This window comes from Atta colombica, unplaced genomic scaffold (genome assembly GCF_001594045.1).
Source record: "Atta colombica isolate Treedump-2 unplaced genomic scaffold, Acol1.0 scaffold176, whole genome shotgun sequence".
Lineage (NCBI taxonomy): Eukaryota > Metazoa > Arthropoda > Insecta > Hymenoptera > Formicidae > Atta > Atta colombica.
Window position 1 is genome coordinate 536,621 of NW_017259267.1, and position 13,234 is coordinate 549,854.

General features: G+C 34.8%; 1 protein-coding gene across 1 annotated transcript in view; it reads right to left on the reverse strand.

Annotated features, from left to right (window-relative positions):
- Positions 1-5,969, reverse strand: part of LOC108686359 (neurobeachin) — a 215,386-nt gene extending 209,417 nt beyond the window's left edge. Inside the window, exon 1 of the mRNA XM_018191627.1 lies at positions 5,766-5,969. Coding sequence (XP_018047116.1) covers positions 5,766-5,969 — 204 coding nt within the window. The remainder of the gene's footprint in view (positions 1-5,765) is intronic.
- Between the last annotated feature and the right edge of the window lie 7,265 nt (positions 5,970-13,234).

The following is a 13,234-nucleotide window of genomic DNA, read 5'->3' on the forward strand; positions in this document are numbered from 1 at the left end:
TACTATTTCATGAAAGATAAAATATATCACGATAATCAGAAAGGCATGATAAATTTTATATATATAATATAAATAGAGCGCTACATAACTTAATAGAAATTCAGAAAAGTGAAATCTCATAACCCAAGGGCAGATTGAAATATCTGGAGTCCATGTATTTGACCCTCAAATATTGTACAGCTTCTAGATCAATGTATATACATTTCTCCCGAAGGGCGAGAACTTATGTCTCGTAAACTTCTTTCCAAGACTTATGTCTGGTGGTATCGATATGTCGCAATGTGAGGATTTAGAATTGTACCACAAACAGCGATTTTATATATGTAAAAATGTTTGCGAAACATAAACGAAATATTTCAGTTTATAGAATATATTCCTACTACCAATCATTTACTAGACACTTACATATCGTAACGCTTAGCATCGTGAAAAATATCATAATAAATAAAACGAATGACTATGATAAAAGGAAAAAATAAAGCATATATTATACTTTCATCTAAATCGTATCTACTAAATAATAATTACTGTGTTCATTATAAATAATAATTTAGACAAATGTATAATTTATTCTGTAATACTTATATCGATGTAATACAAAATTAAATATAAATTAAATTTAAATATAAACTAAATGTTAATATTTACAGTAAAATATTTATTGTAATATATACTTATAACGAGTAAAACAAAATATAGGTAATTCAATTCATTTTACATTATTGATCTTCAATAAAATTACTACAGGTTTAGTATAACCAAATATAAAGTTTCCAAAAGGAATGAAATAAAATTAATAATGATAATCATATATATTTCCATGTTTTAATCTTAATTATATATATTGTGTTAAAAAATTATGTCATTTTAAATTATATCCGAAGACAATCTTATAACAAAGGTCCTCGCATCATCAGAAAGATTCCTTGTGCGATTATAGATAAAAAATGTTCCTTTCTCTCTTCTCTTCTCCCTTTGATCGAGCCCTTTCCGTTGAATGGAATGAATCTTCCTTGTTACGGTGCAATGCCTCCGATAACTTTTATCTTCAGCCAGGTAAGTTCTTGTTTTTAAGGGTTCAGCAATTCTTCGTCCTCTCATGAGCTCTTAGCCGCGGGCGGGTCGGATAAAAATTCATAGGCACTCTCATAGAGATGTTATTTTCACCCTCGTCGCGCCCTTCATCTTGGACATGCGATGGAAACGAAGAATGTCATCCACTTAGCCTTTGCATCGACCATGTCATCGACAATGTCGATAACAACAACGATAACGAGGATTATATATGTATAAGATGCATACCAAATATTTCCCTGACGGCGACGTGTCCCATGCAAAAAAATGAATTATCACCATGTTATTGCCGTAAGCAACGCTGTGGTGAATGGGCGAGAAAAGAGTTTATCTTCGGCGCGTTGTAAATTTTTACGCCTGCATCCGCGCCTACCAGCAGCCGCGTATAACAGTCGAATGAACTTGCAAAAAGCGTTTGATTAATGATCCGTACGCGTAGAAGGCTTAATTTGCCGCAACTGCGCTACAAAATTATTTGTTCGTTTCGCGCGAAACAAATGACTTTCTACATTGCTGATCGCAAATTACAAAATAAAAAATTATATGGGTTTTGAATATATATGTGCAAAATCGTTGTAATTTATATATACATATATATGTACCTATATATGTATATTATATTAGGTATGGAAAAAAGTTCGTGGCGTTTTTTTGATGCCATCTAACGGGAAAAACGCCACGCCAACTTTTGCCTATCTCTAATATTAGGTGTAGTAAAAAGAAATCTATTATTTTTGTATGAAATTGAATGAAAAAATAATGGATTTCTTTTTACTACACCTAATATATATGCAAGGTGTCCCAAATTTAAATTACCAAACTTTGGGAGCGCGTAAGGAATTGAGAAAAAATTAAGAAAAAAAGTCCTTTAGAGATATACTCGTTTCTACTTCGTTTTGGAGAAAATCGCAAAAAAAAAACAGATAAAATGTAACTTATTTTCTACTTGCAAATTTGCTCTTATCGGATCTTGATGAATTAAAAATGAACTGTAGTAGCTTATTAAAAGTCAATGTAATGACTTGCTGATTCGACACTTTCTTGTTTGAAAATCGACGTGCATATTCTCGCACAGCCTCTTGCGTTACTGTCAGAAAGCGTACATGAAAATCATATTAGCATTCAATGTTAGAATATGTACGCGGCATATTGTAACAGGTGTAATTTACTCGATGGTTTCTGATGAGTATTACCGACGAATTTATAAGAGAAATGTAAACAAACAAAACATTTCAGTAAAAAGCGGAATATTATTACTTTTATATACGACTTTAACGAATGTTTTATAGAGACAGTGCGAGAGTATGCGTGCTGATTTTCAGATAGAAGAGTGCTGAATCAGCGAGTCATTACATTAATCAGATCAATGGCTACAACACGAGCTATCCATATAAGATATACAATACGTGCATTGCTGCAAGAGGTCAATATTTTGAATAATTGCATTAAGTGATGACGTGAATAAATAAGTGTGAATGAAGCAATAATTGTAATAAATAATTATACAAAAATGAAAACTACACGAAGAGAATTTTATTTTAAAATTCCTCTGAAAATATGATAGTTCTGGTACAATACAATATTTTAAAGATTTTCATCACTTCAGTAAAATTAATGAAACTTATTTTATATTTCATTCGTTTTAATAAGAGAGCTTTACATTAAAATTCTTGAAAATACAATGTTGTTCCACGATTATCATATTTTCAGGATAAACTCTAAGGAAAAATTCTCTCCGTGCACTTTTATTTTCTCTTGCGATTTTTTTCCAAAACAAAGAAAAAAACGAGTATATCTCTAAAAGACTTTTTCTGTCAGTTTATTATTCCCTACACGCTTCCGAAGTTTGGCTCCCTAAATTTGCGACACTATGTATGTATATATAAAAATATATATATATATATATATATACATACATACACAATTTGGATTTGTATGTGAATAATTCGATATATGCCAATCATTAATGAATTCATGATTTGATGATGATTGAAAAAATGATTTTATTTTCATTATTTAATTTCTGCAAAGGTTCTATGTTTTAACGAAGATGAACACGCTCATAAATTAAATTACGCTGAGATTGATGAGACGATACTAAACATTTTGTACACTCGGCCGTGCATCAATTCATCGGAGAGTTTGGTCAAAGGAAAGCTCAATTCCTTTCGCAATTCCGAGTTTAAATTTCTCTTGAGACGCTACTCTGAAGCTTTTTGCCTTAGGTATCGATGCGCAACTTGAAAACAACATCGAGGCTTTATTGCTTCAAGAAAGTGCATGTTCGTCTTTCAATGCTGCCGAGGCTTGCTTTTGAGGTAAAAATCTTACGTAGTAGAAAGGCGATATCGAGATCGATTTGATGGAAACTGCTTCATCCTAACGTTGACTTATAACATCTGTTGAAAAATTCATAACGTCGATTAATGATCAGCAACATAGAGCGTAACCTAGACAACCTGATCGAAACTTTTTATGAAGCATCTATCAACGATTCAAACGCACAAAAAAGTAACATGTATTCTATGAGCAGCATAAAATGAATAAGTTTATTTTACGCTCGTAGAGTGCATGTTAATCTTTTAAAAAGAAAGTTTATTTTCACGTAATAACTGCTAATTTCAAACATTTTAACAAATGCTATGATTTATTTATTAATTTCTCACGGTTCTATTTATCTTCTAATTAGAGAATAAATATGTTTATAGTTCTGGATATAAGAATTTTTAATACCTGCATAATATTATAGTTCGTTTATTTATTCCTATCTACATTTCTTCTCGTTAAGATAGCATATTCTTTTAAATAAGTGAAAGAAAAGAAAGTTTTGTTGATTGAAAGGAATAAACGACTTATTACACAACTAAACATTTACTTCACAATAGAAAAAATATACATGGCTTTTATTAAATTATAAAAAATAAAATGTTAGAAAATTACAAACATGCATTTGCACTGCAAAAAATAAAATGTTAATTTTAACTTAAAGATGTTTAGTAGACTTTCTGAGAGACACACAAAAATGTTAATTTTAACATTTTTGCACGTCTCAGAAAATCCACTATATGTCTTTAAGTTAAAATTAACATTTTATTTTCTTGCAGTGCAACTTTGTAATTTTCTGTTTGATAAAACATATTACTTGATAAATTTTAACAATAATGCACAAATTGAATTTTTTTTAAATTATTTTTTACTTAATAGTAATTACTAATACAAATTCTACTTGTACATTCAAAGCTGTTTTACAATAGTAACAATAATTAATAATAGTAATGATAGTAATGATAATTGATCAGTATCAAATTCTTATTATTGATAATTTAGCTTCATATAAGAAAGATGTATTTCTTTATCTGTTTTTTTTCTTGTACAAGATGTAAAGTATTTTATTATTTAGAAATATATTAATTAGGTAAAAGTTTATTCGCTTTTTCGGAGGCATGTTTTTTTCTCGCATGAATATTACAATATATATTACAATATATATTGTAATATTCATGCGAGAAAAAATTATATATTACAATATATAAATGTGTAATGCATTGCTACATAATATACATTAGTATGTACATTACACAATTTATAATTTAACTTAAAATAGTTCTCTATATAATATTTTACTCACTGCTTTGAAATTCGAGATACATATGTGTATTTATGACATGAGTATGGAAATTTTCGAAATATAATTAAATTGATCTGGAATTGTAGGTATGTCTCGCGGATAAAATATGGTAACAGCTTGGTCGATATAATAATAAATCGCGGGTAATGCACTGAACGCTTGAATTATGGAAAACGGTCTATTGAATTAGTACTTCATAATGTGAATTACCATAATATTTTGTTAAATGTAATTAGCTACTTATTGTCTCCTCGTTTCAGCGATGAAGAGCAAATCACATCGTAAGAACTTTCGAAATACTCTCCCGCTTTTACATACCCCGCGAGCATACGTGTACAAACGCAATGCATATGCGTACCACATTGCTACAGTTGCATATGGAAAATGAAATGGACTACAAAGTGCACCTTAATTTACTGTATCAAAAAGAAAGCAATCTTCGAAGTGCAGCGCGAACGCGAAACAAAGGCATCTCTAAAGCAAAAAAGAAGATTAACAAAAGCAAAAAAAGTCTTAATTGCTAGTTAATACTGCTGACATCTGATAAAGATATCTAAATCTCTCTCGGCGCACGACAAAATCATGAATCATGTTCTTTAAACGTATCTAATGAGATAACATACGGGAATTAACTACAGGAATAACTCATTGTCGTTGATTTCAACGTAAGAAATGTCGTTTTTACGTTAGCCATTTTAAGCAGATAATCATTCATTCTTACTTTATCTCGTGGTAATTAAAAGATAATTAGTATATCGCGTATATAATTTTATTAATATTATCCTAAATTTCATGAACATATTTTAGCACATATTCTCTCTCTCTCTCTCTCTCTCTCTCTCTCTCTCTCTCTCTCTCTCTCTCTCTCTCTCTTTCTCGATATATTAGAAGATTAAATAAATATTAGGTGTGGGAAAAAGTTCATGGCGTTTTTTTTAATGGGAAATTTAATTTTTTCTAATGGGAAAAATGCCACGAACTTTTTCCCACACCTAATAATTCAATAAATAGCAATGCGAACGAACACATGAGCATAGAGAAGACACGGATATGAATTTCTTACCGAAAAAGCTTTGAGGAAGACCAGACACTGTATGATGCCTTCCATCGTATCCCCAGTTAAACAGAAAGTTCCATTGAGATGTCGCCCTTTGCGGCCTATCACGGAACAGAGATTAGCCTGTACAAAGGCATTCTGCGATCGCGTGGCTGCCGTGAGAGCCGGATGGTGAGAACGGGAACTCATTAGACGCTCCAGCGAGTCCATCTCTTCTAATTTTCAATAATTTCTCGTTTCGATCTCTCTCGGGCTATCGGCCAAAAAGGGGTCTTAAGAGCGTCGTGGCGTTGGGACACCGAACTTTGTAGCTGGCATCGAACATTTGTCATGGCTCTCCCCTTCTTCGTCGTTGATGAACGAATCTTGCCTTATGTCCTCGTGCTAAATCTTCAGGCACGAGAAATCTCACTTTGGTTGATCAGAAATACATTCACAATCGGTTGAAAAGTGTTTTGATGCATGCATCGTGAATCACATTATATGGCATTAGAAATCGCAGCAATTTAATTTACGATGCTTTTACTTGATGTTGTTAAATCTTTTTTGCTAAACGTATAATTAAAAAACAGTGCGAGTACCACTTCTGTTCCGGAAAGAAATTTCACTGGTAACGCAGCTATGAGCATATTTTATTTATTTTATTTATCTAACGCTTTTGTTAAAGATAAATTGGACCTTTGCAGGTAACTGCAAAATAACAGCGCTGCAGTCTAATTTTCCTTGTTAACACACTTTGAGTTATATCAATCTTTCCCTCTTCTCTTCTGATCTCAACAAAGGATTTTTGCGTCAAAACATTTTGACGTTGCACCAACCATGAAGTTACTTCCTACAGAAACTTTTCGATACAACCGCGAGCGTTAAGTTTGAGTTACGGGCAGTGAACATATACAATTACGACGTATAAACGATGTTACTATTCCTCTTCGTCTCTCTTTGAACTTATCAACACGATGTATTATATTCGTACTATTCGTATTATATTCGTACTATTCGAAGGAATAATGCATCACTATTCACGATCACGTTTAATTGATGTACACAAAAGAAACTTCACTTCTTGTTTATATGATGCGGTTTGGTGCATCGACGACGTTCGGGGTCCAACACTAAAGTTTGCATTCACAGGCACGTACTGAAGAGTTCGTCAAGCGAGTTTGCTTTTCCTTCACTTTCGTAGCGAGCTATCCACCGTGACGTCTCAATCGATATCACTTACCGGGTCTCTCAAACGCGCCTAACGACAATCTATCTCTTGCTTTTCATGTTTTGCGTCAACAGCACCATACATACTACAGCGACTAGTAATGCTTGAGTGAAATTTGTCATCATCGGTTTTATACATCCGCGGACAAATCGAGTGAACGCGCATTATCGCTCGAATCGCATAAATACGCGAATATTGAATAAAAAAATATTGGTTATAATTCTAACAAGTCTCGTCAACAAATCGTTTTGTTTTCTATGTGCGAAATCGTCTAACGGATTTTATCCATTGTGTCTATCGATTCACAATCTTGCGCATTATCTTGTTCAAAACATTTACGAATGAAGCGACACGTTCACTGACACTAATCGCGAATTGCCGTTTTTGGTCGTACCACGTTCTACGAACTCGTCATCTAAGAACTGATCGATCTGTTGGTCTGCGTTCCAGGTGGCGTAACAGCTGACAAATCATTATCGATCGCGTCGCTACCTCGAACCTCCGTAAACATCATGAATCTCCGAGACGGGCGTCTGTTATCACTGCGCGGAACTGTAAATCCATCTCGCATGGCCATCCATTTGCTCCGACTTGACCCAGCGCAGTTCTATATCCGCTTGAGGTTCAGCGAAGATCCTTCGCCATAGCCTACACAAAGCGGCTCGCTTTCCCACACTAACAGATGTTGGACGACTTTAGATGGAATTATATCCGCACCGGAATCAAATGCGCGACCATTTATTGCGGGCAACAGGCGCGGGATCCCTGAATCTTGCGAGAAATCGAATATATCTTCTGCGGGGGTAGCGTTTTCTTGGTGGCCGTTTCCACCGGGCAATGTGTTTCTATCGCTTGCGGGGCGGTATACCGTCTGATTAAATCGCACATCTCATAGCAGAAGAAGCAGATGCCGATAATCAAGAACGTATCCATTTCTCCGCTCAATTTCCGTAAGTTTTTGAGCGTCTCGAGCAGTCTTGTAAAAAATGTAACACCGATCTTCCGAGAAGTAAAGGATCTCTTGTTTAGAACAGTAAAATCTTTTTTCTCTGAATCTCTCAGTTTCTATTCTACTACTTCCGTCACATAAAAAGCTTCACGTCGTGACGTGATCATGAAGCCGTTAAATGGACTTTACACATCTGAAGGTAACGGTCTGAATGTCGGCTGCGTCGATTTTACGTCAATGACATTGCATTTCTGCTCGCGGATATTCTGCTTCGTGGCTAAAAGCAGAGACAGAGGAAATGCAATACGAAGCACTAGTCCTCGATACTGCAACGATCGTTCAGGATAATGTCAATCACACGATTTCATCCGAATGAAAGTCGTTCGAGACGCTGGACGTTAACGCGGTCCTGCTGTAATTGACAGCCAGGTTGTTGATCAGGGGTTCAGAGATCGTGTCAATGATCCTACAGCTACTGCGGCCACGTTTATCGGCAAGCATCTCACTGGAAGCACCGTCGTTGTCCAAGCATCCCGTGTCAGCAGGATACCCGTGTCGCGTCGTACACGCTGGCCTCACACACGAGGTCGCTAAAGCGCGCGCTTTAGACACGATGGCTCATTGCCGTGAGCGGAAACGGTCGAGAGGGAGCCACGGCGAGGTAATCACAGAAACAAAACATGGACCATGTGAGCAAACCCCGGCGGCTATTACAGCTATTGAGATACACCGAGACGTTAAACGTTGAGGTCTTAACAATTGTTACGATCACTTTAACTGTACTATTATCCTAACAAGATTTGAGGAGATACACTCGATTTTTAAGAAAACAATCACGAAAATTGATAAGCTTTTCGCACCTTTCGTATTTATTTTATGACGAATAAACGTTGAGCAAACGGAGCGACGGCGAGAACAAGTACTACCATCCGATTCTTCGCACACTTCGATCGAACCGGCACACGCGATCGTACACTACGTAACGCATATAACGTGAATGCAAATCACTGAAAACGAGAACAGCGTCAGCTACATCAGCGGGCTCGCAACGGGCCAGCGTATGACTACCAGATACTCTCGGCATGAGGGTGCGCCTTTACAAGAGTGGGCGGGTGGAAACGCGAGGGATGCTGGGCGACGGCGCGGCCCGCGGCGCCACCCCCGGCCCCTTCGCGCGACTCTCGCAAAATCCAGCTCTCCCTCTCTCCCTCTCGTGCGAAACCTCACCCCTTAGTCTCATCCCCTTCCCTCCTCCCCCCGGCCACCCATGCTCACGAAGCGCTATTCGCCGTTTCACCCCGGCCATACTACCGTACTGTACTTGTACTTCGGTCTTATTCTTCGTCAGTTCTTCTTTCATTCTTTTCGTCGTTCCTTGAACTCTTGTTCGTCCTCTATCGCGCTCTTCTATCGCATTCTTTATTTCTCATGTCGTCCATATGTGCTCCGTGCCTCGAGCTCCTTCATCGCTCCTTCTTTCGCCTCATGCCGTTGACCCGGCATAACGCCAGTGGCGATTTTTGCGCCAGGCACGGTTAGGTTGGATATTCAAGCGGATGAATGCACTCGTGCGTTTGCGACCAGCAATCGCTTGGTGATGTCTTTAATACTACGTCTTCCGGTTTCTTACCTCTCTCAAAAGAAATGCTCTCAAAAGAATGGTTTCTCAGTTGAAAACTATTGCCAAATGACAATAATAGATGCGAATTTACGGAGAAGATAGAGATATGTATATATAGAATATTACGGAGATACATCAAAATTAACATATGAAAATGGGTCAGATAAGTTCAGTATTACAATGGCAAAGTACTAACCATTCAGTCATTAGTCATCTCGCTATTTGTTAGTCCATGAGATCGAAATCATAATTCGAGTGAAATCTTATACATGTCAGGCTTGCGAATTGCGCTCCTATTACGAACAAGGTTTCGAGTTTTCGACGATCGTCTATGATTTGCGCTACTGCATCGCAATACAATGGTTCGCTTTTATTCTGAAATCTCCATTCTGTAGCTTCAGATCGCTTATACTCTTTTTGTTCACTTGTCCCATTTACCCTTATATTCTTTATTGATTTTTCTATCGCAATTCCCATAGAATTTTTTTAAACAGACATACTTTCTTATAGAATTTTTCTATTTCATTTCTCTTCTACTTTTATTACTTATAGTCATTTGATCTTTTTTATTGCAATTCAGTTATTTCATGATTGAATTAATTTTTATTTTAATTACATCCATTAGCTTTAAATTCGTTGTTCGAAATATCAATTCAGGTTGTTTAAGGATTCATTTCTCTTCGCAATTTTTATTCAGAAAGTATTAGTGAAGCAATTATTTAAACTACTAAAATCATAAATGTATTACACACATTAAAAGTATGTACCGTACTTTTTATTAGAAGGAATATTTTTGCTTTCCGCATTATTTTTATATCCTATTTTAGGAATTTTGGAAAAAATATATATAAAAGCTACAAACTTAAAATTTGGTACATTTATTCTTTAATATTTAAATGTTTTTTATAAATTTTTTCAAATAAAAGATTTTTTTGGCTATTGTAAATCTGTGTATGGGCATGCCAAAAAAACATCAGCTCACTATTGTTACGATAACTCGTGTAGTTTTAATCCGATTGAAATAAATTTTTAGGAGATTTTCACAACATTTTTCTTTTTCGTCCGACATACAATCAAATAAAAATTTCAATTCTTCAATTTTTCCATTAAAGAAGAAGCTGGGGGAAAAGTGAAAAATCAATTTTTTTTCAAAACTTGATCATTTTTACAAAAAACAATTTTTTTTAACTTTTTTAACTAATTATATATATTAAGAATTTTTTTAATTTTTCATTTAAAATAATTTCTATATCTCAAATCATAGTGAATGTAAGACAATATTTTTTACATATTCATACAGGTTTACAAATAATTACAAAAAAATCTTTTATAATGTTCGAAAAAAATGTGTGAAGAACATCAAAGGATAAATATATCAAGTTTTAAATTTATAGTTTTTATACTTTTTCCATTAGAAATCCTAAAACAGAATAATGAAAGCAAGAATATCTTTTTTTAGAAGGGTTTTTTATCATTTCATTTTATATTATTCGTCAATAGATGTAAATTATTAAATATAATTCTTCAGTAATTTTCAATAATTATTAAATTACTTTTACATATTGTATACAGATCTTATAAGAGAAGAAATATATCATCATCCTTTCCGATTAAGTGGAAACAATTATAACGTTCGCTCCTCAAGCTTTTGTCAAGCTAGCGTAGCAGTAGTATAAGTAAATGGTCCATATATCCTTAACGAACTTTCGGGAGCGCCGACCGACTTCGTGCATCATGAACGGGGAAGTTACGACGGATATCCTATGAGATTAGGTGCGCCGAGTCGACAAATTGTGAGTTTGCATTTACGGTACATACCATCGGCGCAACTGTTCGCTCCAAGTTCGTGTCGCCGGTTTAATTGGCTTTAATAAAGTTCGGAGAGTCGTGCCAGAGAAGTCGCGGAATTAACGGTTGCGGTCTATTGCGCGAGTGTAAGTAGTAAGTGGTTAAAGAATCTTCTTCCGGGGCGCCTGAGGCTCCTTCACATCGTCAACACTCATCCCTTACTCATATAGAAGAGCAATTTTGAGAGTGACCTAAGCAAGTGAGAGAGAAAGAGAGAAAAGAGAGGAGGAGGGTGGACGAAGAGAATATAATTGAGAAACAATTTTACTATAACCATTTAGTCATTTAGTTCGCCAACTTTTCCCACGTAATAGTGTAATCACCAAAAGATTTCTCTACTCTTAAACAGGAAGGAACAATAAGTATGTTTACTTTCTAAATGCATTAAAAATTACTCAACATTATTTACAAATGGTTTTGTTCATGACTTGTATTCTTTAGGTTGTTTACTATCACTTTACGTTTACACGAAGAAAATTGCAGTACAACAGTTATTGAACAAATATACGTTGATTGCTTTATGTTATATCTAATGACGCAGATTTTATTAGAGAGAAGTGAATCTTTGGATGTGGTTTATTTAAAAAATACTGTATTTAATGACAGTTATTTTCTTTGAATTATGAAAATTTATTTGGATTTAATTTTAAATTTTAAAATTATCATTCCATAATGTAAATTTGTAATTGAAGATGGATGCAGTGTCATACTTGCTATGCGCGACGTCTTCTTGAATCTGATAACTATGTTAAACCGTTACGTAATCACAGGTAAACCGTTGGTCAGTGCTTTCCTCATTGAATCGATAATTGGTGCCTGTTAGAAGCAGATAAGGTCACTATCCCTTCACGCTCCACCTAATATCTTTCATTAATTGCTTCATATTTTTATCCTTATACAATTATTTTCTTTCACGGTATGAAATTCATATGAGTGAGTGTTTAGACAATCTTCTTCAAGCACTTTAATTACTTCAAGTACTAACTAAATCTTATGCATAATTATGAACTTTCGTATGACGCACAGACATATTGCCATAATGGAAAATCGATTTCACGTAGGTAAATCATTACAGTGTATGCTGTAATTTTCTGTTAAAAGTGTTAACTTCGTCAATCACTAATTAATATCACTATAACGTCAATCACTAATTAATATCTTCCTTACGTTATACTATCGTGATATGTATTTGATTTAATATAAGTCTGAGTGTATCCAGTAGACAGCCTTTTTCGTTTTATCTTTTTTGCTGTCAAATCCTGTTTAAGGCAGGCACGTAAAAAACTCGTCGCGAAAATTCTTTTCTTGACATAGAAGCCATCTTTACGAACAGCATATATTGTATCCCGCGGCATGAATTCAGATTCAATTCCTCTTTCATTCGACACACTACTTCCTTCGAACCAATACGATGAAAGTTTCCTCGTCGTGTCGGACATGGAGGTTTGTTGAGGCATGCAGCATGTCACCGAAACGTATGTAGCTCGCTTGAAATGATGGTTTTTTTATGATCACGCATATACCGCTATGCGATCGATATCAAAATACGAGAGTGTGTGATACAAGTTTCAGTATCACATTATAACGACAAATGTTACTTGAATTTGTCGGTTGAAACAGTGCATCGAATGAAAGGGTAGTTAATTACGAGAATAAAAGCTTACGCGAACCACATCGATAGAAAACAGCACGTATAAATATACACAATACATTGCGCTATACAGGATGATAATAAAAAAAACTATTCAGTATTTATTGGTATATACCATACTGAGTAAATAAGCCTTAGTAAACATAGATTGAAAACTCAACCATTTCTTTTATATATATATGTATATATATAATAT